We start from the raw sequence: 24,914 nt of genomic DNA on the forward strand, positions 1-24,914 counted from the left end.
TGGTGGCTCGGTTTGAAATGTGACAGTCAAAAAGAAGAAGAAAGCAACAGCCATCATTATGTACCTCATAATATGTCTTTAAGTGTTATCGCTTCAAGCCCCCCTTAAAACTGAAATAGAACAGGAGAAAATGTGAGCAAGTACTTGAATTAAATTGAGGCAAAACCCTATTTATCATATCAGTGATTTATTAGTGTTCCCCCTTAGAAACACCTGGCCTGTTCAATCAAGTAAATGCAGAAAAAAGTAAAATACATTCAGACAAACATGAGCACCTGTTTTTGAGATTCTTCCACTCCTAAACCTTGGCTTTATAAAGCCAAATTAAACATGACAACAAAGTAAAAGGCAAGTCCAACCACCCGCTTAATCTGTCTTTACAGTAGGCAAACAAACAAACTACTATAGACAACACAATGAATAAGCTGAGTTTCTAACATTTCTGTTCAAGAAATCAATGCAGAGTAAGATCTGGGCTAAAGACACAACGATAAAGCAGTCATAATGAGGCCTAAATACCGCAGACATCTCAAGGTTAACACTGAAAAGATTCTGTTAATATTCACAACTAAAGGCTTTCATACCTACCTTGGAAATGCTGACTTCTGAGATGTTCCATTACTTTTCCAGTATGTGGACTATAAATTGATCTCACATAACCATGAAATCATGGCAATAAAATGAGCTTAATACTTGTAAATAAACATGAAACACAATAAGAAAAAAAAAAAACTTTAGTTAAAATGCTTGTGGACAGTGAGAGCATCAGGTTGGACAGTGACAATGAAATCAGTGCTATAATCCTTTTCACTCCAAAATAAAATCTACACTGCCTACTACATTGTGGTGTCATAGTCTCCGTTGTTTAAAAACAGAATGCCCAAAAACAAATTAAATCTCACTTATTCAAGGAAATGGTACATTTCTCTTTTATTATCATTATTTTTACTCATTTGGCACAAAAACAAAATGTTCCCTGGTTTTCTACATTTCAAACGTGGGTTGAAAAAAAGGATTAACGCTGAGAACATAACAAAACAAGTACACCTAAAGAGAAGAGGCTGTTATCTGAGAAGAGTGACTCCATCATTCAAACCACTGAGCCAAAATTCCCCCTTAGTATGCTGGACTACATTGAGCTCCTTAGACACACTTGGATATCAGAGATGTGGAAGACGGAAAACAGAGGTAACACAAACAAGTTAACTATACAAACTAGAACCATTCATGTCATTCACAACAGGCAACACAGATGAAAGAAACATATAAGTGGATATATCAAATCTATATTATTTACAACCAAATCTAAAATTGTTTGATTACTCTACTGATAAATTTTCTACAAAAATTGCATAACAGTGTCTTTCCTTAATCTGACAAATCTTTAATATGCATACTCTGCATACGTTTATGACACTTCTTAACCAACAAAATGAGCTTTAAATACCCCCTCCCTCCCATAAACAAAAACAAAACAGTAGAAAACTCAAAGCCCACGCTGCATCCTCCCAGTGATATGCTTGTGGAGAAAGCTACCTGATTTATCACTCCATGGAAGGTCTTTTGAGATTTGCCTCTTTAAGGCACAACCTCAAGGTCTCCTATTAAGTTTCTGAGCTGTACTACACAAAAACACTGGTTCTTGGCAGTGACGGTCCAAGCACAAGACACCAATAGGTGTTGTTCAAGTGATCAACAAAAAGAAAAATCTGTTAAGATAGAAAGCCCAACATTAGACAAAAAGTTCCATCTTGAAGCTGTGAGCAAATCTTAATAAATCATTTATGTCAAAGAGTTTGAGATCACACCCAGTGGTCGGACAAACAGTACAACATACTGTAATACAATATATGAAGTGTTTCCAGTGGGAGAGTCTGTCCTTGCCTGTAGTTGACGCCTCCTCAGGGGCTGTCAGACATTGTCATGGCCTCAGTCTGAACCTCCTGTGCCTTCCCCGAGTCCTCCTCTTTCTTGTGTTTCCTAGCATGTTTGTATTTGTCCACATATGCCTTGACTAGATTGCCAACCTTCACTGGGTTGATCTCCCCGCTCTTGCTGTGGCACACCTGATGACCATAAACACAAGATAATTACATATAAATTCTATGGAAAAACTCATTGAAACATTGAGAAATGCCTGAGTTTATTATTCAAAAGCTATTAGGGCTCTAAGTTTTTGGTCAATGACAAAACCTTTCAGTATCTGGGCAAACTTTTTAACCCACCTTCTGGACAGCTTTGCGTAGAATCTCTTTGTATTCATCCTTGTTGATGTCTCTCCTCTGGTAGAAAGGCTTGATAGCTAGCTTCACCTCCTCTATAGCCCTCTCCTGCATGTGCAGCTTCTTCAGGTACTATTGGCAGGAATTAAACATCATAAATGTCATAAAATAGTTTCCACAAATATGTGGGGGTTAGGGTTAACCCCTAACCAAAGATGACATGGGGCTACATAAAATATTCAGTTCAAAGCTTAAACATTTAAAAGCCAGACTCACTGTGTCTTTTCTTGACAAATCCCCTTCCTCTGCCTCTCCTTGTGCAGTGGTTGATAAGCCCTCAGGATGTACACTATCAGATCTAGAGGAGCTACTGAGCCGACCAACAGCACCCTTCTTGGTGGGGTCACTGACAGTTCCAGGGATGTCCTGTGAAAGTGAAGGGAGATTAAAACTTAATGATTAAACTAAGTCAAAAAAATTAAAAAATCAAAGATCATTGAGTAATTTTGGGCTGTTCTGTATATCATATAGACTTACATATTACATGTCTATGTCTAAAGATGATATAGTGACAAGGACTTAGTTTGGAATAAGTGATTGCATTATGTATAAACTATAGTTTTGATTTCCAAGTTATGGCTTTCAGTTTCGTTTAGCCTGAAAATGCTCTGAAATCAGTTTTAGTTTCTGTCATGTGACTTTGCCTAGATTTGATTTTAGATAAAACACTGCCACCTTCGGGTCATTCAATAGCATTAAACTGAATAGAATATGGAGTACAATAGAATCAACTTTATTGTCACATATACAATCGTTTCCAAGTACAATGTATAGTGAAATCTTGTCCTTGTGTAAATACGTCTAAAAGTATATCATACTAGAAATATTAGGTTAACTCTGCAGTGACATATGACTCTGTCCTACCTGAGTGGACGTCTGGCCTGTTGAAGAGGGTCTGCGAGCTCCTTCCTGCTTCAGTCTCAATTTATACAGAGCCAGCTCTGTTCAGGAGATAATTCAGAAAATATTCAGCTGAGAGCCAGACAAAAAAACACAACACATTTTTGGTCTCTGCCTACATGGCAAAATATCAAGATAGTTACTCAAATGTTACACATGTGCATGTAAGAAACACAAAAGAACTGGTGATTGTGTGTGAAAATCTAGAATCCCTTTTTATATCTTACTTATGAATTTTCACTTATTTACATCACATGTCACACTCCCCTGCGTGTTGCTATTGCAGCCTCTTTCTGGTTTGTGTACATCTGCTCCATGTGTTGGTGAGCAGACTGAAACTGCTGTTTTTTTTCTCATCTACGTTGGTAAATGAAGGATTTATTTCAACCAAACCAGATTTTGTCATTGCTGGAACAGTGGGAAGACTAATAAAGACAGTTTTGGTGAGTTATACTTTGTTTTTGTCTACTTTGAATGAAGTTGTGATGTTACAATGCTATGCGTTTTTCTTTCTGGAGTATGGTGAGTTATAGCGACGCTTTCTAGTTAAACAAAAGGTATATCTCCGTAGGGATCCTTTCGTTAATGTTTTCAGACTCTTAGAATAACTAACTCAACCTGTAAGTAGCCAAATCAAGCACATTCTTTAACATGCACATTTGTCCCCAAAGATTAACATTAGCTTACGTTGCAGTCATTGCAGCTCTTTTTTTGGGGGAGGCTTTTATTGCCTTTAATTGACAGCTGACAGGAAAGGGGGGGGGCAGAGAGAGGGGATGACACACAGCAAAGGGCTGCAGGTTGGACTCGAACCCTGAGCCGCTGCATCAAGGACTCAGCCTCCTAATTCTGTGAATTAAGGATATATTTCGACCAAACCAACGTTGTTGATTGTTGGAAAGACCATGGAAATACTAACAAAGATGGTTTTGGTAAGTTTTATTTTATCTCTGTCCCAGCATCTTGGGTTTTGATGATTTTTATTTCATTTCTGTTCCATTGTCTTGCTCTGAGATGCTGGTCCTCTAGTATGACATCCAGTGGCAAGTACATTTCGCAGCCGACAAAAACTGGTGTCAAGCAATCTAGTAGCAACACTTACTGCTTGCAGATTTCCCTGGTTGAGGCCCTTCAGGCTCCTGTATATTCCAGGTAACCCTCTTCACTTGAGTCTTAGATTTCACTCCCATTACTGTGGAGTCATTCTTTCCCTCCTCTACTTCCTTCTCTTGTTTGACAGACACAGCGCTTCCCTCTGTGTGCTCAGACTTCACGTAGTCCAGGTTGTCAAGCATCACATCAACACTGAAGTCATCATCAGAGTCTGAGGGTAGTTGAACTTCCTGCTTGACAAGGACAGTCAAGGCAGCAGTGTTTGGTTGTTCGGTGGAGGCTGTTAATACTGGGTGAGACTGAGAGACTTTATCCTGGAGGCTGTCTGTTGTAACAGGTGTGTTCTGTGTAGAAAACGAGGTGACAGAGGACAAGTGGCATATTTCTGGGGAACCTGGCTCGGATTTAATTATGGGGATTTCACAAGGCTCAGACTTGATCATTTCACAAGACTCAGACTTGATCATTTCACAAGGCTCAGACTTGATCATCTTTGTCTTTATAGGGTCTTTGTTTCCCTCTGCATCTTTACCTTGGACTACCGTCAAAGCAAGGATGTCAGTCTCTTCTTTCTTAATTGGTTTAGTAATAGGAGAATCTTCAAACATATCAAGACATGGTTGTTTTTCTTTCTTAATTTCTTTTCCAACCGTTGTCTCTGTTGCTGCTTCTGCTGTTGTGGCCTGGGTGTCTGCTCTGAGGTCATTGTCTTGTTTTTTAACTTTAGAGGCAGAGGTACAGGAGGGAGTCTCCTGTTCGTTTACTGTAGCGACTTTTTCCTCTTTGATGGAGCTTCGAATGATATCCTTCTCTTTTTTCTTGGCCTGTAACAGTTTTGTGTCATCTTTAGAGGATGAAACACCAGACCCTGAAGTTTTCTGTGAACTCTTGGATGATGACCCATCTTCTTTCTTTCTCTCTTTTGAACTGGATCTAGTCCTGTGTCTCCTCTTGTCTTTTGATCGGGACTCTACCTTGTCTTTGGAGGGGAGAGGCGATTGTTGCAGACATGCATGGTCTGTCCTCCTTTCCCTAGATCTGGACCTGGACCGTGATTTTGAGCAAGACCGACCACGTTTACGGTTCTTCGATCTCGATGTGGACCTGGAACGTGATTTTGACCGAGATTTCGAGCGAGACCGGCCACGTCTCTTGTCCTTTGATACCCGTCTTCTTTCACAGTCCCTTTCTCTGCCATCATTTCTCTCCTTGCTTTGTTTTTGTTTCTTCCTCCGTGAACGCTCCCTGCTACTCGTGCTTGAACCAGACCTAAAATCAAAAATGACACAAAAACCTCATAACTAAAAGAAAACCATCTTCAATAAAGGTCCCAATATCAAACAGATGATTACTTAATAGCCAATACTAATAGTTGGAATATTGGACAAAATATTACACTATGTTTACCTTGATCGCCTCCTGTCTTTGGATCGTGACTGGGTCCGCCGTCTCTTTCTGCGAGTCCTATCAGGGGAATTGGACTGAGAGCTTTCTGAGGTGGAGCGTGCCCTCCTCCTCTCTCTGGACCTTGATCGCCTGCAACTGTTTTCTCTGTCCTTCTTCTCTTTCTGCCGGCCTTCCTGGCCTGAGGTGTGATGGTCTTCCCTCTTGCCTCTGTCTGTCTCTGGAGTGCTAGAGCGTTGCTCTTTGGAAGCTTGAAAGGTTTTCTTCTTATGGCCCAAATCTCTAGATGGGGACTTGGAACGAGACAATTTAGTTTCTGATTTAGTTTCAGCCTTTTGTTTCTTCTTGGTGGGAGCAGAGCTGGAGGATGATGAATCATTCTTATAATTAGGGGGAGCACTGTTGGGAGTTCCAACACTCTCCTCTTCCAGAGTCTCTCTCTCAGTCTTTAAACGATCCAGTGGTATGGTGTCTGCTGTCTCCGAATTCCAACTTTTTACCCTGTCACCAAACCTTTTAGCTCCCCCTCCATCATCTAACCCTGGCTCTATCTTAACTTTAGTGTCAAGCAATGCTGTTCGTTTGTCAGCCTTAGTGTCTACTAGTCTTGATTCTTTTTCAACCTTTACACATACCTCTGAAGATCTGGTCTCCTGTAATAACGTTTCCTGAGCACTGACTCTCCTTGGTTCTTCTTCTGAAATCTCAATCTCCTGTGATTCAGTTTTCACACGAACCAAGTCCCGCTTGCTTTGCACTAAACCCTCCTTATTTCCTAAACTAGGGGCCTTCACCTCACGTGTGGCATTTCGGGAGCTACCATCCAGACTTGAGCTCTCAGCTTCATCGTCTGAGCTGTTTGAGTCTGAGAGAGTGGGATTAAAGGGATCATAGATATTATTACTTTCTTGTTCCTGATTGACCAGTGTACGTGATGCCAAGAGCATCTGTTTATCCCTGTGGAGCTGTCTCTTTCTTGCTTCATCTTCTTTGTCTCTCCAGGGTTCCTGCATGCTGCCTCCACTGGCAGAGGATGACGCGCCACTTAGCTGCCTTGAATGCCAGGCATTCCCACTGGAGTTAATGCGGAAGCTCACTGCTGATGAAGATGAAGATGAAGAGGAATAACGTGAATGGCTGGCTGGGGAACCAGTGGAAGAGGAAGAAGAGGAGAATGAGTTGGAGAAGGCAGATGACGAGCCTGCTCCATCAGGCCTCTGCCTCTGGGCATGACCGTCAGCCCTGCCCTTTTTCTGGTCTACACTTTGCTGCCTTCCCTTGTCCCCAGCAAGGCTGTTCATGCCTGTTTCGAGCATGCCGTAACCATTACTACTACTGCTACTGCCATCAGTTGTGATACCGCTGCTCTCCCTTTTTATTTTTGGTATCCTAGGAAGCACTGACACATCTACCCACATGGGCTTTGTAGGTGCTTTTTTAGATTGGGAATGTGATGGGGCTATTCCCTTGCTCTTGGAGCTGGAGTCCATTGTGGGGTGGATGGATGAGGTGGGGCTGGGGGTTCTAATTCCATTGGTTCCCCGATGACCAGGAGGATGGGCGTGTCTGATTGGACGAGGAGGGTGCAAACTCGGATGACCTCGGGGTGGTAAATCTGAATGGGGAGATGGTTGGATGTGGCTGGCTGAGGAGGTCACAGAGGCGGGAGAGTGAGAAGATCTCTGGGAGAAAGGTCTGTTCGTGCAGCTATGGGAGGATCCCGGTAGGTCTCCATTGGAGTGAGAAGACAGAAAACTGTCTCCTTCGTTGGGTGACATCACTTGGTTGATCTGGCTGCTGGCATCTCCTGAGCTACTACTTCTGCTGCAACCTGGCTTTATTGCAGATGGCATTACTGTAACACAAAAAAAAACACACATAAAAAGTGGAATAATTCAGTTATTTTGCTTCACTCTGCTCTAGGCCTGTCACAAAAACTACTTTTGTTGGACAATACATTATCCCAGAAATAATTGTGAAACAATATTATCATTTTAAGACAATTTCCTAACACTTTCAAAGAACAATGAGTTTTAGAGAAGAACATTCATTGTAATTGGGATGCAAAAAAAGTCATTATTATGAGAGACCTAGATTACATATTGTACACTGCTCGCAATAAAACACCAGTGTTGGGAAAACCAGAAAACAAGAAAGGGTGACAGCGACAGGCTCAGTCAATCACAATCATCTGAGAATGAGTGAGGAAAAACTCGCTACCACTTTAAAGTTTGATATTCACCAACTGGACATGCATTTTATATGAAGCAGTCAGGCTCAATTTATTTGAAGTTGTTTGATATTTAACAGCTACACTTTATGCAAATAAATTCAATTCAAGCCCTAATTCAATAGCATCAATTATTTTCATAATAAATGGTCTAGTCCTGTCTGCCTCTCCCAACCACCAAGTGGCTAAAATCTCTAATCAAACAGCTACAATACATTTAATTAAATTTCACTGTTTACACTTGAAATGTAAAATGCACCACACACACTTACTTGGCTTTGTAGCTTTAAGGGAACCATCTCGATTAATAACGACATCAGAGCTGTCCATCAAGAGCATGCTCTGTCCTGATAAGATGCTGCCCAGTAGGTCAGGTACAGGAGCCGCCTCCACAACACCCCCTGATTGGGGGACATCCATACCCCTCCTGGTATAGCAAAGCAAACCATTTATTAGATCAACCATGAGTAATACCATAAATATTAATCAAGTTAGACACCATGTTAATCACAAAGACTGAGAAAATTATGAGGTATTACATATAAGCAAAACCATGTGTAACGTGATGCAAATTAGTTTGTGTGGAATGATTGTTTTATCATTTCAGATTTTTAATTGGCTCATCAATGACAATATCCAAATCAGAACCTGTTCTGGATAACCAACCCTACACATCATGGCAAAAAGGGGATGTTACCTGGAAAGGCTTGCAGTGACTGGTCGAGCAACAGGCTGGTGAGAGCGAAGGGCAGAGCGAGAGATTCCTCGTCTCTTGGCCTCCAACAGTGATGTAACATTTGCCTGCTGTTCTTCCTCCTCACTGGTCAAATCAATTTTGTGAGGCACAATTTGCTTATTAATTAACACTGTATATGCTCAGCTACATACAAATACATAACCACAGTGAAACACACATAAATGGATTTGTAATTGTAAGTTGGCACTCATTATTTAATTACAAAAAACGATTTGCATCGCATAGCCAAACAGCAAGAAAACAGCTTGGGAGCATTTTACACTTCCAGATGATAAGAAAAAAGCTTTTCAAAGAAGTTACCAACGAGTGAGGCACACTAGACCAGTATGCAAGAGACACTTGTAACCATCTCTATACATTCCCTACACATTTTACCATATCAGAAACTTGAATGATAAATTAATGATTGAATGAATCAATATATGAAGTCAGTAAAATGGTATTTGCACCAGTCCAACAATATGAGTTAAGTAAGTCTTCTTACCGTTCCGTAAATGGATCCAGGTCAAATGGATCTCCATAGATAGACAGGGATGCAGCACCTATGTCAGCACGCATGCCACTCAGCGTGTTCTCTGATGGTCGGTATACTGTAGGAAGCGAAGAGCTCTTCTTGTCCTTTACAATTCCCAGATTATTAGCAATACGGCGTCGAGGAGTGGCTGCCTTTTTCAACATCTAGTGGGAAAACATAGGTTTAGAGTTTGTCTAGAGAGAAAATAATGATTGTTCACATTCAGCGTGAAATTATTCTAGTGAACCGGTTAAAAGTAAATCACAAAAATCAAGACTGATCTTGATCACACACTCACTGCTTTTCTTTTGGATTTAGTCCTCCTCATTTTCCGTTTCCTCCTCTTCACTCCTGTACTTGCCATTTTACCCAGAGCAGAAGATGTCTTCCTCCTTTTTACCTTTCTGCGCTTTCCTGTTCAATCAATAAAAAAGTTATCCCTCATCATAAACACATTACTATTTCATATCCTCCCTTGCTTATCCTTCCACTACCTTTGTTCATGTGCATGTGGTTGTAAAATCTGAAATGTGTTGTGTATTTACTTACTGCGCCTGTGGCCAGATGGGACACGAGGTGTGAAGTCTCGTATATACACAGACGTGTTGAGCCCAGCCACTACAGCATTAATTGTTTCATCCAGCCAAGTAGACTGTATTAGATACGTAGGAGCCAACTAACCGGAAAAAAGGTTGTATTACTCCACTGGTATGTTCTCACAAACCACTGACGTCTAAACACAACTCCCAAATACATGCACTGCTCCTTAACACAATAAAGTATAATAATAATAATAAAGTATATCTTCTTCTTATCAAATTGGCAAATGTCAAAAACACATGCCATCATCAACAGCACTAAAGTACATTAGCCAAATACACAACACAGTGAGTTATAAATGTTATCAGTAAACCCAATCTGCACAACAACAAACTTTCAAGCCATCTCTGCAAGATCCAGCCTTGTGCATATGCTATGAAAGTTAGAAGATAAGCCAAAACAGAAGCATCACGCCTCATGCCAAACCTGTGATGTGCGTGCCTGTGTGATGCGATGACGGTTGACATTAGCTCGAACCCTCTCACTCTGCTGAGTCCGGGCGATAGCTCTAGTGGGACCGGCAGCGTGGGACTGGGAGCGACTGGTAGCAGGATGGGCAGTAGAAGGTAGGCTCTCTGTGTCACTAACTTCTTCAGCTGAACCCCCTGAGTCAAGAAAATATAAATGTTCGACTTGAAAAAATTGGTAAAAAGTTGAAAAATTTAAAATTGTCGAAAGTGACATTCATAAAAAAACAATTCTATAAATAGAATGAATTCAAAATAAATACATAAAAAAGTTACCATGGCAACATTTTCAAAAAACCCTGAACTATACTGTATAGTACAGGATGGAATATTCCGATTCAGTTTTCTTCCTGTCTGCAAAGGACTGCCAAATCCAAAGTATTGTTTGAGCAAATGAATTGAAAAAAAAAAATCGAGTAACTTAAAGGCTTACTTGAGTGACGGTTGTTGGCTTCACACTCGGGGCAGAACCATTCCTCTACAGGAACAGAGTCCAGAGGTGGCGTGAGACACTCCATGTGATACCTATGGAACAAAAAAAGGCTTAACAAATTTCTCTTTTGATAATATTGTTATTATAATATAAGTATTATTTCTATTCTTTAACACTGTGTGGTTAGAACAACTGTAACAAACAAATGTCACCACAGGGATCAATAAAGTATTTCTGATTCTGACAGGTTTGACTGAACACTAACACAACTAACTAACACAAGAACAAAGGGTTATTTAGTGCAGTAATGTCTAGCTCACCCAGCATCACAGCCATCGCAGAGCAAGAGGCGGTCCTCACGGTCACTGCCTCCACAGACCTCACAGCTGGTCTGCTCCAGGTCCAAATCTACTCTTTCCTCTTGACCTTCCTTCACAGGCTTTTGAACTGTGATCTAAATGAAGCGGTCACAAAAATACGTACACACACAAGCAATAAGCCCACACAACATTAATGCATGTAGAGTAATAAATGTACCAGGAGTTATGCCACCAAACACTGAACGCACTCACCATTTTCTTCACTTTGCCTCCGTAACATTTCCTTAGGTATATGCTGTTGAAGGCAATACGGTCTACAGGACACGAGTTGGCATTCTGTACAGGGTAGAACATAGCCACAACCATTCAGCTTCCTCTTCCTCAAATTGTTTTTCATTTCAGAGCACATACTGAGGATAAAAGCATATAAGGTGCTATCTAACAAAGTGCTTTCTCCTTGCACTCATACAACATCAAGTTAGACCCACCTTGGTCCATTCAAGGATGCAGTCGAGACAGAAATAGTGCTCACAGCTCTCTGGTGTTGCAACAGGCTGGCTGTTAAATGAGTTAAGGCAGATGGGACACCTGTCTGTGTCTTCATCCGAGCTCATCCCCGCAAGGTCAGCAGATGTTCCCCCAAAAGCTCCATCCTCAGCCTTAACGTCTTCCTCTTCTTCCTCATCTGATAAAAGTGGATAGAAATCTATTGTTCATGTGTAATGTATCACAGTTGCTTATTTTTCATCGTTTAACTCTCCAAGTAAATAAAATCCAATAGTGTGTATGAGAGCAAGTAAAAAATAGTGTATTTTGTAATTTAATGAAAAACAGTAGACCACCATCATCATCATATTTGACAACAATATAAATTGCATATTCAGTCACTCCTACCATCCTCCTCTTCTTCTTCCTCCTCCTCCTCCTCCTCCTCCTCCTCTCCATCTAGGTGACCCTCCTCTTCTTCCTCCTCACCACTGTCAGATTCTCCCTCCTCAGACTCCTCTTCAACATCATCTGAGTCATCTAGGAAGTTAAAAAATAAATAAACAAATACACAGACAATGCATGAGGTCTTAAAAGCTTCCGGGTATTGTTTGACACTGTACTCTTATGGAAGTGGATGCAATTTGCTGAAAGAGTTGAGGCATTTGTCCATCCGCTCTGAATGATGCATAACAAACTACCTGAGATGGCCCACAACGCAGCCCTTTTCCCTTTGCTCTGGGATGTATTGCGGTTGATCAGCTCATCTTGGCTGTCATCTTCATCCATGGCTGACCATCAGAAGAACAATTCAGCTTTTCTCTAAAATAATCCTTTAAATATAGAACACAGTCGCAGACAGTGTTTAAATAATATACATATTCAAGGACTGGATTAAATTAAGAAAATGATGTGTACTGCTAACACGTAAGGCAATCTACTCACTCTTTAAAGGACAGGTGAGAAGGGCAGGTTCTTCCTGTCTGAGTCCTTGAGCAGAAAGGTAAAATGATCTTCAAGCATGTGCTCTTAGTCTACTAGGTGTAGTAATACCTACAGTGAACAGACAAGCAAGCTCTTCTTACTCCCCGCGAGTGACATTTGAAACTATGAAACAGCGCTTTTAATGGACACACTTTGGTTACGTACTTTTACACTGACTGAACAGGTAACACTGGCTGGCCAACAGCAGTCTGCAGACTGTGCTAACGCTACATTTGTAAACAAAGACGAAAACTGTGCACCAAACAGAGTGCTTCTTTTATGCCTCACATAAAGCACACATGCAGGGTTTATGTAGATATACGCACTGACGGCAGTATGGGACCAGCCTGTAACGCTGTTCCTGGACAAATGACGGTAGCTGAGTTAGTAACATTAGCTTCTGTAAAGCGTGTTAGCTAAATTTAGCGAACGAGTAGCGAGCTCCTGTCGGACCCTATACTAAGAAACAGTGTGTGTGGAGGAATTATACACTAATTCCCAATTCAACCCTCGTACCTAAGACATCCAATGCGTCAATTTTAATAGTATTTTTTTCAGAACCTACCCTAAGTAAAGGTAGGTATGTGAGAGTGATTTGAAGTCTCCACGGTTGTTGTTGAGTGACACCACCGGCTGGTTACTGACGGAAATGGCCGAGTGCGTTCGGGCGATTCTTAAAGAGACAGTATCCATTTAGTTGAGTAGTCGTAGACATACTGTATACACGTGGATATAATTACTGTACGTGTTTATGTCAAGTCGAGTGTGTTTAAATGCATTAGAAGCACTCTCTGTAATCAGAATTTAGACAACAGTAACCAAAATCTAAAATCTGAAAACATGCTATTATTACCATTACTAAATCAGAATCAGATTTATTGCCAGGTAGGTTTTTACACATAGAGGAATTTGTGTTGGTGCAATTGTGCTTAAAATATACAATCACACAAAAATATAAAAATCACACAAAAATCACACGAGAATAAAGTACTTTAAAAAAAAATATAAATAAATAAAGATAAGAAAGATAAGAAAAGATAAGAAGACTACAGAAGACGGGGGTGCATTAATGTAATGCATACAGGGTTGGGTGTAAGAGTCAGAATTACATTAGAGTTACATTTTGATTGGCTTTTAGAGAGAGTAGAGAAGTACAAAACACACAACACAAGCACAATTAAAGGTCCAGTGTGTAACATTTATGAGGATCTATTGGCAGAAATTGAGTATAATATTCATAGAGATGGTTTTCGCTGGTGTATTATTACCTGAAAATAAAGATTGTTGTGTGTTCGTTACCTTACAATGAGTCGTTTATATCTACAGGGGGAGCGGGTCCTCTTCCACAGAGGTCTGCCATGTTGAACCACCATATTTCTACAGTAGCCCTGAGTGGACAAAGCAAACACTGGCGGTAGATAAGGCCTTTTGCGTTTTTCACAGTCACTGTAGTTTCTCCTACACGCTTGGAACAGGAAGGTGAAGCGATGGGGTTTCATCTGCAACTACACCACTAGATGCCACTAAATCCTACACACTGGTCCTTTAAAAGAAAACACTGCAGTCACAACAGAGAGTGTGGATATAAATAACAGTACCCACCTTGACACAACTAGTAGTATAGTTCAAAGTGCACATTAATGATCAATTATGACAAAGTTATATTTTACATCCCCTACCAGACCATCACTCTACAGTAATCAGAACATTTGAAACATCTGATAAGATAATTATTCAAATATTACGACAGTAACTACAATATTTATTGCCAGGAGTATCATGAACCCCAAGCAGTCAGTACAGTAATCTAGTACCACTGTCGCCCCCAAGTGGTAACTTTTACTTGACAAAATCAGCTGTTACATAATATAATGTAATCCTGATTTACTACTTCATGTCATCGTGGGGTTATGTGTATCCTGGCTGTGAATAATCCCACAGGGCTTTGACAGTCAAAAACTGATCAGAGGGAAACTCTGGAGTAGTATCAGCCTACTAAAACCAAAAAAAATTGTGTGATAATATCCTAGAAACAAAGAGAGAACACCATGTCCTAATCATCACATGGGGTGTTTTCTTAGAATTAACCTTGACAAAAATCTACCATGTTGATCATAACATGATGGGATCACTATTCTTTCACTGGGTATAATAAATGTTCTGCAATTGAATTTCAATTTGTTTTATTTGATTTTAAAATTTAAAGGGGAATCAGGAAAAAAACAACAGTTTATTTGTATTTCTAAATTAATATGACGTAATAAAACGTGTTAATGATGTTAGGGAGGTCTAAAACTCCCGTTCCGTAAATAACTGAGCGTTCATCATCTTCCTCCTCCACCTCCTCCTCGTCATCATCAGATCAGACTGTCGTGCTGCATCCTTGGTACGTGCACAGCCACACTCCGCTCATGGCAACACTGTACACAAGTAAGCCGAGTTCAACCACTTCGCACTGTAGGGGTAGGGGCGTCCTTTATCAACCCGGCTAAAAGTACACTTATCCCAGCTCCAGCAGCAGCTGTCGCATCACATGGCGTCTATTTAAGGGAAGAGAAACCTGTGTCGCATTGATGTTTGCAATAAATAATCGGCCGGGGCAGGAAACTGTTCACATGATAATGGTTCATTCCTAATGTACGACGTGCAGAACTGAACGCGCCGCACCCCAACTATAACTCTAAAGGTCAACCTAATATGCTCTCATGATAAAGCCCGCCTCCTGGAGACTTTTATTGGTCGGTTATCTACGATGGGTGGGTCGTTCAACTCCAACTCGGCAGCACATTGGCTGTGCACGATGCCAGTTTCCCCCCCAATTTGCATAACCAGGTCGGGTTGCAGATGCAGGGGAGTGGGCAGGGTAGGGGTAGTGCAAGTGAACTGAACTTCTGCGTCGGTGTAGGCTACACTATAGTCTTAAAATGCACGTAACTTTAATCATGCACTGTGATTTCTTTAAGAGAAAAAACAATTTGGATGTGTGGACAGATGGTAGACAGGGTCCTGTCGGTGAAAATGAAAGATTTCTGCCTTTAAAATTAATCCAAAAGAAAACTTGGGACTGGTAAGTAGCTCCCTTTATCTGCCACTATTCTTTATTCTCTCTATATGGTGTGGATGAATAGGCCACATGCAATGTATCATGAGATGTAATTTGTGTATACATTTCTTTACTTTTGTCAGATGTAATAATTAATGATTTTGGAACTTTTTTCATGACAATTGAAATGGAAAGCATTTCAATATAGACGGTAGCCAAATACACCGTGGACTGAATTGAATTGTTATATAATTTTGTGTTGTGCAGATTCATTTAAATAAGGCTATTTTAGTATAAATATAATAAGTATAATTCATGTGAATAAAATATATACTAATCTACACTCTTAATGTTGACTTAGCGTGTTTTATTACTGTTTCATTTGCCAACCTTTGTCTGTGTTACTCCACAGATTGTGTGCCTATGGTTGTCAGTATAATATCTGAAATCTAAAAGCAGGTAAGCCACTGACTAACGCACATTGTGCCAGTTGCCAGTTCCACTGTGCGTGTGACAGCGGCTAACCTGGTTTTGGGAACACTTCTCATCTTCGGCTCGTTCAAGACCAGCCACAGCCGGACCAGACAGACACCTATCTACAGTACAAGCAGTCCTTGACCATGTCCCGTGCACATTGCTGGGACAGGGCCTGTTCAACATGACTGCTCTCCCAGCGGTCTCCATGTGTACTGTAGGGTACTTCCTCCTATGTTCACATACTGTCCCCTTATTTAGGGCCAGTAGCTTTTATACATTGCCTCCTATGGAGCCCGACCTCTCTAGTGCCACCTTCTGTCAAGACTATTGGTGAGTGTTTTGTTTCTGTTTCTGTTTCATTCATGTGGTTTGGACATGATAATCATCATCATACTGGCTGCTTTCAAATTTGAGGTCAGGGGCCCTCCAGGAGTTCTTGAAGATGTTCCCAGGGGCCCTCCGACAATAGTGAGCATTACTATAAAGACACTGAATTTAGTATTAGAACTAAATGGAAAATAATATAGTAATGTGTCCACCCTTAGTAGAGGCAGTTTCACATTTTTTTTTTTAAACTAAATTGTGAAGCAAATCTGAGTTCCAAGTAGGAACAAATTCAACAATATGTATTACACCATGTTTGTTTGTAACAAATCCCCCAAGTGAAAAGTAAAGTTTCTACTCAAATCAATTGTGGCATCGTGTATCTTAATTTCTGTTTCACAATGCAATGCATTTCTTGGTATCAGTGAGGATGTTGTATTCCCATCAGTGCATAATGACTCACTGTGACACAGAGGAATAGATAAGTGCAGTATGTCAGACTCATTAACTTGTGGTCCCATTCATCATCATAATGTGGACGTGCAGATGCTCACTCTCATCCACCTCGAGGAAGTTCTTTCCCAGACACCCGGTTCCCTGTCATGAAAACGCATCGATCAGTTTTCATCCAAAAGCGCTCAAACGTCCAGCTTTTACATTCATCCGAAACCTTCCACAGTAGATTTGGATGGGGTTCATGTGGAGTGCCATTGTATGAGCAAAATTAATTCCCTCAGCGTGGTGTCCTGAAACATCATCATAATCTGTTAATGTCCTGTTTATGAGATTGGACTCCTCTGGGTTTAGATATGAAATGGGTTAGGTTGGATATTTTTCACTCTGAATGGAGGATAATGGGGGGAAAATAACTTTTTTTTTCTCTGCATCACATGATCGCATGACCTTGCACTAAATATTATTTTTAAATGTAGAAGGTGGGAAATACAAAGAGAAAGCCTTTAGGTGTGCGTGTAGTATCCTTCACGTCCACAGATAGGCGTCAGTGTTGCCCCATGCTGTGGGCTTGTCCAGACAGTGGGAACTAAACAAGGATTTGGAGCTTATCTAACCCCTGCCAAGCCAGACAGCTCTAAATCTTCTCAGTAAAATCCAATTCTACATAATTAATCATAATATCTATCTCCTTACTTCAAAACACGTGGTCAAGCCTCGACAACACTGGCGTAAAGTGGAAATGACTGATTAAAAATATATGTATATTTGATGTTTGATGTTTTTGATATCCCTTCATGTATATGTGGACGTGGAAAGAAAATATGTGCATGCTTAGGGTTGTACCTGGCAAGTGTCAGCAGATGAGAGTATTAATAGAAATCCACAGGGTTTCAGTCCGGGGTTAGCCAGAGCACTAGGAAAGCTAAAGTCCCTCACTGTGTGTGACAGCCAGTATGTTTACTCTCTCGGGTAAACAAACAGGAAAGGGGTGGAGGACAAAAGTGTGCAGAAGCCAGCCCATAGTCGTGCTACTGTGTGTTTACCATATTATGCCAGGGTGATTTTTATCACAAACGACAGAATATAACAAAACAATGAGGCGTTTTGTTGTCAGTAATTTAAGGATAAGCAGAACACACATGGACTCAGTGGGGTAAAGTCCACAATTTTCTGCTATCAGATGTTCTCTGGTGGTAAGAGGAAGAGGCAGTTCATTATACTCATAGCATGAATATACAAGGAACTTCAAAAAACACATTGACAAGATACATTAACAACTAAGTGGATTGCTAGCCCGGCTTCTCGAATGCTCACAAGTATGCAGTGCCCTTTATGGTCAATTCTTGTAGATATAGTCCATTACATCATCTATAACAGCAGCCGCTGTGATGTCAGGATGTTTGCCACATTTCCCTCTGCTCCCAAGGATGCACTTTGTGAACTTTCAACCAGCCACCTGTGAATACTGGCTTTAAAATGCCCTGGAATTATCATGCATCATAGGGCTCACTGTACCACAAGCAATGAGGAGAGAGCATGCATATTTCAGTGGCTATAATATATTCATATTGCATTTCACATAGGAGCTTCGTGGCCCTGTAATTTTTAGAAAGTGTACGCTGGTGTGTTAATTATTTACTGCAGGGTATTCCAGATGCACTGCACCTCCTCTCCTTGTTACAGTAATTACAAGGATGATTATAATACAATGTGATTCCATAAACAGGGTATTAAGAAAAAAACAAGCACTCAACAAATGATTATCTAAAACACAATGCACATTTTTATTATATTTAAATACATAGTAATAATTGCTCTAGGTAAAAGGTTTCTAAATTATTTTACATTTCATACAGATACTTTGCAGTGTGTACAGTAGCAAAACTCAGTAAATATATTTGTCTTATGTATATACAGTATGTATATCATGATTAAATAATGACAAGAGTTACAAAGAAAGGGGTAAATAGGCGGTGACGGTGACACAACAGTGAACAAGTTTCCCTTGGCCCTGTGGTCCATGTTTTATCTCCATGACGACTCTCTGGATGTCAGGACTGCAAGACACACAAAAATAAGTGGGGATGATGATCCCTTTGTTTGGAAAACATTTTTCAGCTAAGACACAGCAGGAGAGACCTGCAATCAAGATATTCACACATGCCAATGAGAAGCCAACACAAGACCAATTACGGGCTAATTCCTTTACCCCGTAGAGGTTGTGGACACAAACTACAAAGTCTTGTAGTCAAGCATGTTTCTTTAACAGAGACTGAGATGGTCTGTAGTTTCCCAAGCAAGAAGCAGCTGTATAATCCCACAAAGGAAACACCACACTGTAGACGGTTAGGAGAGAGTGCACACTCAAACACTTTGACCTGACAGCATAATAGCATTTTATTATATGCCTCTCTAAGTGCTATGACGAGTAAATATTGGTTTAGGTGGTTTGGATGGTAATATCACTGAAAACTGAAAACGACAGCTTCCCTTGTTCGCTTGTTGTTTGTCATTAGGATCGAAAGCTAATCCTAAATCTACTGTACACTGAGGCACATTGCAAGTTATGACAGGTCAAATGTTAGGTGTGATGACAGCAAAAGAACCAGGCGCATCCATCCCAATAGAGGAAAAGAAAAGTATCTTAACAAACCATGGCCCTGTGGCACTACTTTTGAAATGTATCCCTTCTTTTAGCATGGTGCCCAACAAAAATAGACTGGCGAAAGCTATAAGCTCCTAAAATAAGTTGCACTTACTTCCAGCAGAGCAGAAAGAGAACAGAGAGATACATTTCTTTGTAGGCAAACAAGGGCCATGGCTTCACACAGGAGGAGAATGGGACAGTGCAATACATTTTGCAGAGCCCTCCGTGAAAGGCTCTTACTCTTTGGAAGTCAAGCGTCACCAAAATACAAGGCATTGTATAGATACACCCCACTCACATATAAATAGTATCCATACATAAAAGGATACTGAAATGACAGTGGTCTCATATCTTTCCATGTCATAGTATAAAAAAATTGCGCTACAATCAGGGTTACATGGAGATACAGTGAAAAGCAGCTGTTGGTAGACGATTGTTGACTTGAGGGTGGGAAGGCCACTCTGTATTACAGAGGGGGGAAATTAGGAGCAAGTTCCCAGGTGCATTAAAGTATAACGAAAGCAGCTACTGTTAGTCCAGAAGCAAACAGTAAGAGAGCAGGAGGGCGGGGAGTAAAGACAACACGAAAGGATAGACAAACCCAGAGAATTAAAGCATAAGTCTACAGGGATATGTGAGAAAAATGGACGTCAACTGTAAGAAGTTAAGGACAAGAATCAGCAGAAGACTGAGAGTGCAGAAGAGAAGTCTTTCAGCCTTTAGGTAGAGCAGAGGGAAGAGCTGCTGAGAAGAAGCAAAGACCTCCACCATACAGATGCTTTCATTACCCAACACCAAAAAACGGCAGCTGTAGCCTTAAACCCAATCAAGCTGGGGTAGAAAGTTTGGGGGCTCTGGGGGACCAGGGGATGGGCAGGGCAGAGAGGAGCAGAGCAGGATGGACTTGGGAAGCAGCAGGGGGGTCTCACACATACACACCCTCTGGGTTGAGACTGGATACTAGAGGGTTTTGTAGGTTGCGTGGATGTCCCAGGAACTGTTTGGCAGTGGGACGAGGCGGTGATTCCACTAGAGTCACACTGTGGCCTGACGGGTATAGAGAAATATGTTAGTCATTTGACTTTCACAGCCAAGCATATAATTTTGAGTTTGTAGTTTTTAAAATTCCTCTTTGTTTCCATACCTCCATTACTGTATCCATCCTGCAGAAGATGGGCGAGTTCTAACTGCTCCAGTTGCTCTTGAAGCTCTGTGCGTGAGTGGGTGTGCGCTGGCAGGACACCTGTCTGTTGAATAAACTGCTGCAGGTTACACTGCCTCAGCTCCTTATTCAACTCCTCCAGCTCCTCCTGTTTGGCCTGAGATGGAAAAGAACATGGATCAGTGAGGAATGAACAGTAGGATGACTGAGCTCACACCAGTCAGTGCTGATTCACTAAACACTGACACCTTGTTTACCTGTAAACTAAAGTGGGTACAGCATTTGAAAAAAATGGGATGACCTAATGCATGTTAATCAGTAAATGATTCTCTTCTGCATTATTTCAATGATAACCAAACTTACAGCATATTTTATTAATGACTATAAAGGCAGGACTGCTTTATTTTGCCTTAGGTCACATTTCTGCAACTGTAAATGCCAAGCATTTTTCTACCATAAGGGGGCAGCAAAGTCTACAAGTCTAGTCTCAAGTTACTGATGGAGACTATCACCTATCAGCCATCATCATCAGACCATTCAGCTGATGAATCATCAAAACTCCAACAACTACCATAAGCATTCGTCTGATTCCAGCAGACTAAAGCCATACTTATAGATAGACACATAACAATGCTCATATGCCTGTTGCTTTTAAAAGTTATCATAACTGACCAGATGTCAGTGGCAGAGATATTCATCAGCTCCCCATTATTGAAAACTTGAGGTTCAGAGATCCTCCATCGAGACAGTGGCATCACCTTTGGGCCCACAGATTAAACTGTGATCCACACAGGCCAGTCAATCAGTCTTAATCGACCATCTATTTGTGCTTAATCAATGTGTCTGCACACAGGCAGGAAGGAGCAGCGGTATGCTATAGCCCCCAACCCTAGCGCCTGCTTGTGTGTGTGTATACGTGTAATTGATGTTGGACTGAGGCAGACTGCTGAAGGCAGTTCACACCTGCAGGTCTGCCTCCATTAGCCTAATGACAGGAACGCTGTGCTCATCAGCACCAACGCTTAAACACTCGGCTGGCAGCCTCGGCCAATCAGCTGACTGATGACTGACACAGCCAGACACACACACATTCCCATTACTACAGATAGAGCCTAATTATACTGTATCTTGTTACCAGTGTTAACATGTCGTCGTCACATCAGTAAATAAAAGCATCTAATTTCTTCCAGGCGATAACTGCCTGGGTGGCAAAAAGTTGTTGCCGTTATTTTCGGATTATACACTCTTGCAGTACAGGTTATGACACGGTGGTACAAATGATACCACTATGTATGAAAAAACAAAAGCCTAATACCTCTGTTCTGCAGCAGGATGCTTTGCTTTCTATATAATTGTCAAATAGATCATGACACAATCTCTCTCTGTTCCATCAATCAGGCACTAAATCTGTTGAGTTCACCCCCAGAGTCAGACACATCCCCACGAGGATGACTGAGTGATGACTCAAATGAGCTTATTGTTATGTTTTAATCAATTTTGCAGCCAGATTACTATTTATTATTTGGAGCCAAGTGGATTGGCAATGAGACGCAACAGTCTTTCAGTCTGGATGGTTCTTGGCTAATGAAGACATGGAAACACTAGACTACAAATGTTTTCAGTGACAAAATGGACAAAACATTTAAAACACCTCCCACCCTACTACAGTAAAAGAGGAATTTAATTTTCTTCACTTCCCTGGCTGGAACTAGTCTGAATGAACACCATGAAGCGGATACCCGAGTCCTGTTTCATGTGGATTATGAGGAAACTCAAGTTTCACTTCGAACTGGGTTAAGCTTTTATTGATACAGCCGTGTCTATGACAACAACCCAAAGTAAACAAACAATGACACCACAAACTACCATAAGTTGAGGCCGAGTGGATCCAATAAAAGGGGCTTTTGTTCTACAATCCTCTTTAATCTCTTTTTCCATAGACAGGGTACAAGAAAATGTAGATACTGGCAATGTAATATAAACACCATTAATAACCACGTGTTCAGAACATGCATACAAGCTGATACTGGCCAAACCAGTTCAGCTAGACTCTAAATAGAACAATAAAACATTTTCATGCAAGTTAGGATACGAGTATACAGTGTTCATGTCATCGCAATTCCTTGAATAATTATTTATATATCAAAATACCACAATAAATCATTTTCATTCAGTTTTCCTTTTTATGAGTGTCTCTGCACTGTTTGTCTGCTGCAGTTTGCAGGTAGGAGAGGGATACAGTTTTACAGTATAGCTAAAAGAGGGTCTGTGCTACACCCCTTAAATCACCACACATGGGCCGATGTGGATTTACAGCCCTTTTTCCAGAACCGTGACCTCTCTCCTTACCTGCAGCAGAGACTCTGCCTTCCCCAGAGCCTTGTCAGTCTCAGATAGCTTCTCCTCCAGATCAGTGCTGTGATTCTCCTGGCTCCAGAGCTCTGCCTTCACAGCTTTGAGGGACTCCTCGGGTCTGTTGGTTTTCCTTTCCGCCTGGCTTTCTCGCTGGATCTCTTGCTCCAGCTGAGCCGAGCGAACAGAGAACTCGTGGAGCCGCCGTCCACATTCGTCTAGCGTGGCGTGGAGCTCGCCCAGCTTCCTCCTCATTCCTCGCTCCTTCTCCACCTCTGCCTCGAGCTCCTCCTCCCAGTATTGCTCATGGGCAAGCTCGGCCTGGTTCCTCCGCACAACCTGCTCCAGAGTGTCCATCTCTTCTTGCAAGCGAGCGTCAGAAACCGGTGAAGGGCATGGAGATGGGTAGGGGCGCTCCAAGGTATGCGACTCCCTCTCTAGGGCTTCTAATTGGGCCTCAAAAGCCCTCAGTCTCTCCTGTTGCTGGAGAACCTTCCTGAAGACCTCCTCTTTGGATGGGCCTATAGGTGGTGAGGGAGAGGGGGATGGCATATGAGGGGACACAGGGCTGGGAGAAGGGGAGGGAGAGGCTCTTTGCTCCGGAGAGTCCCGAGGAGACCTCTTAAACTGTTTGACTTTGGATCTAGGAGAGGTGGATGGCCCCAGGTTAAAGGTGAGTGCTTTCTTAGGCTGGCTGCGTTTGGAAGGCTCTGGCTCAGGATGCTTGGGCAGAGGAAGGGGAGTTGCTCTATCTTGTTTTGAGTTCGGTCCATCACTGCTGCTAGGGCCAGTACGGCGCAGGAAGAACTGAACTTCATTGCCATGTTGGCCTAACTTAGCCAAGGACTCCAGAGGCCTCTCTGTGGCCAACAGCTGCCTCTCTGTGTCTCTAAGACGCTGGATCAGAACATAGCGACCCGTCTGACCTGGGGACAGAGAGAGACAGAGAGTGAGTACAGAGAAATACATCTACAAGCTGAAAAAAAAAAAAGCCTACCTCACCTAAAACACCACCATATCATATTGAAGAAACTGCAATTAGGTTTTTATAAAAACTTGTATTACATAATTCAGTCGTGACTACTGATGAGTTACTTATTCAAGAGCTTTCCTCTCTTTCAGTGTACTTAAACAAGTTGGTTTGACTACTCCCCCTGCTTCTATGCAAGTAATGCAAGTGAGCAAATGACATCAAATGCATTATGATGATGCTGATACCTAAATCTTTGCCTCTAAGGACTGGAATAAAAGGCTTCTGCGTAAGACTCACACAACATGTAAAAAATGTTCAAATAAACTGAAGTTTCCACAAGGACCTTGAAATCAGGACAAACCCTCCCTAATGACTTGGCAGGCAGCTCACTCATGGAAGGAGGAGAGTGCTAAATCTGGAGTTATGTTGTTCAACGCTGTTGCAGCGTATGGCTTGAGTGAAGCCGGAGGATACAGGGACAGATAGCCAGCTCAAATCCAAACTGACCCCCTGACAGTCCAGCAGAGTACTTGATTTGGGTCAGTGGAGAATGAAAAGGTGAGTGCAGACCCGGATTGCTGCAACGCAAGCGTGTACAAGTACTCGTTTTGTCTGCTTCAAATTCTCTTTGTAGGGCTCTTAGCTAGTCACTTAAAGGACCTGTGTGTAGGATTTAGTGGCACCAGCAGATTGCAACCACTTGAATACCATGCAGCCTTAAGTTAAAAACTCATTGGACCTTTAAGGCCTTTAGACAAACTGTCAAGCAGAAGAAAAAAGGTGCCAAGTAACCATGTAATGAGGTGCTATGTGTCACAACATGAAGACATGATGATTTCACAGCAGTCTGAGTGATACTCACCAATGGCTTGGGCCAGAGCGATGACCACATCTTGACAGGACGTCTCCTCAGACAGACCGCATACAACCCGCACCACTCCGTCCACCCACACTTTGAGCTCCATCTGGGATCAGGCAGGACGGGGTGAA

General features: G+C 41.6%; 2 protein-coding genes across 5 annotated transcripts; both read right to left on the reverse strand.

Annotated features, from left to right (window-relative positions):
* Positions 1-170: 170 nt before the first annotated feature.
* phrf1 (PHD and ring finger domains 1) lies at positions 171-13,148 on the reverse strand. 4 transcript variants are annotated; one of them, XM_035664329.1, is made up of 20 exons: positions 13,056-13,148; positions 12,452-12,559; positions 12,208-12,339; positions 11,915-12,046; positions 11,509-11,705; positions 11,273-11,356; positions 11,021-11,154; positions 10,701-10,792; positions 10,242-10,405; positions 9,750-9,876; positions 9,499-9,614; positions 9,171-9,364; positions 8,627-8,749; positions 8,202-8,356; positions 5,703-7,554; positions 4,285-5,564; positions 3,147-3,223; positions 2,499-2,648; positions 2,226-2,354; positions 171-2,066 (listed from the first exon to the last, which is right to left on the reverse strand). In XM_035664329.1, the coding sequence occupies exons 3-20, from the start codon at positions 12,293-12,295 to the stop codon at positions 1,902-1,904; spliced, it is 5,259 nt and encodes a 1,752-aa protein (XP_035520222.1). In that variant the 5' UTR covers positions 12,296-12,339; positions 12,452-12,559; positions 13,056-13,148; the 3' UTR covers positions 171-1,901. The 4 variants fall into 4 exon arrangements, with proteins under 4 accessions (XP_035520222.1, XP_035520219.1, XP_035520220.1 ...); XM_035664326.1 differs by having other exon boundaries at positions 10,227-10,405; XM_035664327.1 differs by having other exon boundaries at positions 10,227-10,405; positions 13,007-13,137.
* A 5,418-nt stretch (positions 13,149-18,566) lies between these two features.
* Positions 18,567-24,914, reverse strand: rassf7a (Ras association domain family member 7a; the record flags this gene model as incomplete). Its single annotated transcript, XM_035664290.1, is given in 5 exon segments — positions 18,567-18,847; positions 20,377-20,484; positions 20,582-20,756; positions 22,949-23,877; positions 24,787-24,914. Coding segments are annotated over 5 exon segments (1,347 nt in total). The 3' UTR covers positions 18,567-18,815.

The sequence above is a fragment of the Morone saxatilis genome, unplaced genomic scaffold, assembly GCF_004916995.1.
Source record: "Morone saxatilis isolate NCDOM2014 unplaced genomic scaffold, NCSU_SB_2.0 Contig2, whole genome shotgun sequence".
NCBI lineage: Eukaryota > Metazoa > Chordata > Actinopteri > Moronidae > Morone > Morone saxatilis.